Source organism: Verticillium alfalfae, genomic scaffold (assembly GCF_000150825.1).
Source record: "Verticillium alfalfae VaMs.102 supercont1.5 genomic scaffold, whole genome shotgun sequence".
Lineage (NCBI taxonomy): Eukaryota > Fungi > Ascomycota > Sordariomycetes > Glomerellales > Plectosphaerellaceae > Verticillium > Verticillium alfalfae.
Genome location: NW_003315034.1, coordinates 2,393,755 through 2,397,247, shown reverse-complemented (window position 1 = coordinate 2,397,247; position 3,493 = coordinate 2,393,755). Strand labels below are relative to the sequence as shown.

At 55.7% G+C, this 3,493-nt stretch overlaps 1 protein-coding gene across 1 annotated transcript; it reads right to left on the bottom strand.

The window, feature by feature from the left end:
• Positions 1-1,228: 1,228 nt before the first annotated feature.
• VDBG_05055 (glycogen debranching enzyme) lies at positions 1,229-3,488 on the bottom strand (the record flags this gene model as incomplete). Its single annotated transcript, XM_003005403.1, has 2 exons — positions 1,229-1,339; positions 1,398-3,488. The coding sequence occupies 2 exons, from the start codon at positions 3,486-3,488 to the stop codon at positions 1,229-1,231; spliced, it is 2,202 nt and encodes a 733-aa protein (XP_003005449.1).
• Between the last annotated feature and the right edge of the window lie 5 nt (positions 3,489-3,493).

The window sequence follows — 3,493 nt, the reverse complement described above, 5'->3', positions numbered from 1 at the left end:
CACGGCCTTCCCAGCCCACGGCGGCTTCAGCGCTCACGTCCCCGGTTCCCGGTGCCACGAAGCCAGAGCGGCCCGGCATGTTCATGCCTAGCGCGGCCCAGGGCCCTACGAGGAGAAGCCCAAGAAGGAGAAGAAGAAGTGGATTGTCAACCAAAGGACATGACGAGTCGACCGAGTGCGAAGAGCTTTTTCTTGTTTTGGACAATCCCATTGACAATAAGACATCACATCACATCAAAAAAAAATGCAAAGAACGACCTAACACGGCCGGCTCACGAGATGGCGTTTTCACGGGAAAGGCGAACGGAGGCAAAACGGGGAGAAATCGCGTGCGCATCAGCGGCCAGCTATCCCCCCCTGACCAACATCTCCCTCGCGCCCAGCAATATACAGCAGCAGTAGATGGAAGGGAGCGGATCTTGTCGGGGACGCACACAGACACGGCCATTTTGTTTTTCTCTTTGTTGGAACTATAAGGAAGGCAGCACTGCCTTGGGGGACACAATTTCGCATGGCCCCGCACCGCCTCAGCCTCTCTCAGAGCTGGTTTTTGGATCTTTCTGGCGCGCGGGCTGTCTTTTCACACGGGATCGGGCGATGGTCGAACAATCTTCCAGCATCGTCATTCATATATTCTTACCCTGCTCACAACAACCTATTCCTTCATCAAACGATTCGAACCCGTCTTGCGCACATGCACGCAAGCGACCTCTTCGCATTGTTGACGTACCTTGCCCAACGCCACGCGCCACACAGCCTTGCCTGGGTTTCCTAGGCCTTGACTGGGAGTGACGAAGCCTAAGAGCTAGCTTGGCGGCTTTTTTGTTTATCTACCTACCACACATTTCTCTGCCGTTGTCCTAGATATCTTTGTCCTTGTGAATTGCACCAGGATTGTTCATTTTGACATGAAAATAACCGTGACTTGGTGTCTCTCGACGAATTAGGGGTATTGATGATCTATGCATGCCAGCCTAGAATGCTGCGTCGTGTGTCTCTATGCCGAAAGCTCCCATCGGAGCGTCATCATTCTCCGCCCTGGATGTGTTACCTCTGAGTCTGTTGTCTTGCCTCAAAGAACGCGTGCCCGCCCTTTCTTCAGTCGCACAGTCTTGCATGTGTCTCACAACCCAAAGCTCTCCCTGCGTTGCGCTACAGACTCGAACACGTCTAGAACCTCGGCGATCGCTTCCTGCACCAACAACTTGCCGTCATGGATTATGCTGTCCTACTTGGTCCTCGTGGGCAGAGTGAGGTTCCCCGCGACACCGCCTTGCTCCTCTGCAGCATCCATATACAGGTCGATCAAACATCCGGCCGACCAGGCTTGAGTCGGCGACTGGAGAAGCCGTTAGCACACACTGCTGCTTCCTTGGGATATCTTCATTGTCACTTACCGAATCACCACAATACGCTCCATTCTTCTGGGTCAGCTCCTGCAAGCCGGCCCACGGGCTCTCCTGAATCATTTTCTTGCAACCGATAAGTCTTCTTGTCACTTGTTGGTAGGCCTCGGTCCTGCCAGCGTCGGTGTCACGCCTCTTGAGATCGAACTTCAATAGCGCACGCAGAAAAAAGCCCGTTGGCCACAGCCATTCGGGGCCTTGATGGTAGTTACGGCCCTTGGATGTCGCGAAGTCCTCGCTGTCCTCGCTGTTGACGTAGTATGGCCTGTAGTTGAGGTCGGCAGGGTCAAGCGTAGCCATGCCTGTGGGACCGCGAAGGACCGTGTCGGCGAGGTTCAGAGCCTGCATGGCATGAGAGGGGTCAAAGAGCTGGGGAGCCACCGTCATGGCAATGGGGAAGTTGGGTCGCAGCTGATAGTCCTCGTATTCCTTGCCGGAACGGTACAGATCCTTGTACATGCCTCGGCGGTTGACGACTGCCGGGTTCACATCGTACTTCGCATCCTCATCGGAGGAGAGAGGCACAAAGTAGCACCGTTCAAAGTTTGCCTGTAGAATGTCCGCCCAATCGGCAAAGCTGATGGAAGAAGAGTCTGCCTTCTTGACGGACGAATACTGATACTTCCCCTCGCTGCTGAGCTTAGCCAGCCACGCAAGCGTGCTGTACAGAAGACCAGTGATCTCCACAGCGGCGCCATCACGAGGTGTGCCAGGCACGCCCTTGGAGCCCGCGCGGGCGCTCTCGCCCATCTTGTCCATCCACGTGCCGCAGTTGTTTTGGTTACCGCCAAAGACCATGCCGGTTTCCCAGTCAACCTCGATGGCGATGTTGAAGCCTTCGTCTTTCATCTGGCTGTCGATGCCTGGGCCAGCATTGGCCTCGCGGTAAGCCATGCCCGTGGCGTGCCTCTGCAACGCTTCCTGAATAACATCCTCAATGGTGCTCTCCTGTGAGTACGCTCGCGAGTCCTCTGTGTCGAACCAAGTGTCATCGTACGGGAGGAAGCGGCGCTTGACACTGGTCTTGAGGAAGTCAACACCTTCTGGCGCATACTTAACATAGTCCTGAATGCACTGCAGGAAGAACCAGATGGAGTCGCGAGAGTTGTACCGGGGCGCATTGCCACTACTGAGGAGGTTGGGGATCTGACCGTGCTTCAAGACGCTGGCGAAGGCCAGAATGTGCTCCTTTGCCTCCTCAAAGCGACCGGTGCCAAGGTACAGGCCACGGAGCGAGATGAATACGTCGCGACCCCAGCATCGTGCCCATTCGACGGCAAAGTGGGGAAGGCCTGCCGCGAGCGAAGGCACCAACTTTTTGGGATACAGAGACCCAGACTTGACAAGACCTGTCTGCTGTACGCCAACCATGGCAAGGCTTTGCAGGAACCACTGGCCTTGACCCACGTTGGCGCTCATCAGCTCAATGCCGCGCTCGCAAGCTGCAATGTAGGAGGTCCTGAGAAGAAGGCCGAAGTATCGCGGAAGGAGGAAGCTTGGGATCTGTCGCAGGGCATCAAATCGCTCTTGAAACCAGTCGGCGGGCTTCTTGAGGGCCTCCTGCCCAGGCTTCTTGGCTGCGCGCTCCAGCCGGCCGACGATGTAGTCAAGGGCCCACTGGCCATCTCGAAGATGCTGACACAGGGGATGAGCGAGGTTGTTCTCGGGAATGATATCTTTCAAAAGGCTCCACCAGCCCTGGAGGCCGGCATATACCAGCTTGCCGTGGCCAGGAATGTCGTAGCAGCCATCCGCTCCATCGCTGCCATCTCTCTCCTCAGCCTCGCATTTGTAGAGGAGAAAATTGAGATCGATAAGGCTCAGGTCAGCAAAAGCTTTTTTGGCACCAGACGTGACGTAATTGTCAAGACCAGCAGAGTGTTCGGCAGCAGGAATCCAAGTCTCAAAAAGCGCGATGCTTCCGGGAGGGAACTTGTCGCGGACTGAGATGACAGTCTCATCGCCCTTGACTTCCATGCGAATACCAGGCACATCAATGACGCGGCTAGGTAGGCCTCTGAGGTACTTCTTGTCTTCGAGGACTTCTTTTGTTGCCTCTTCGCTGGTATCCACCTCGAGCATCCAGC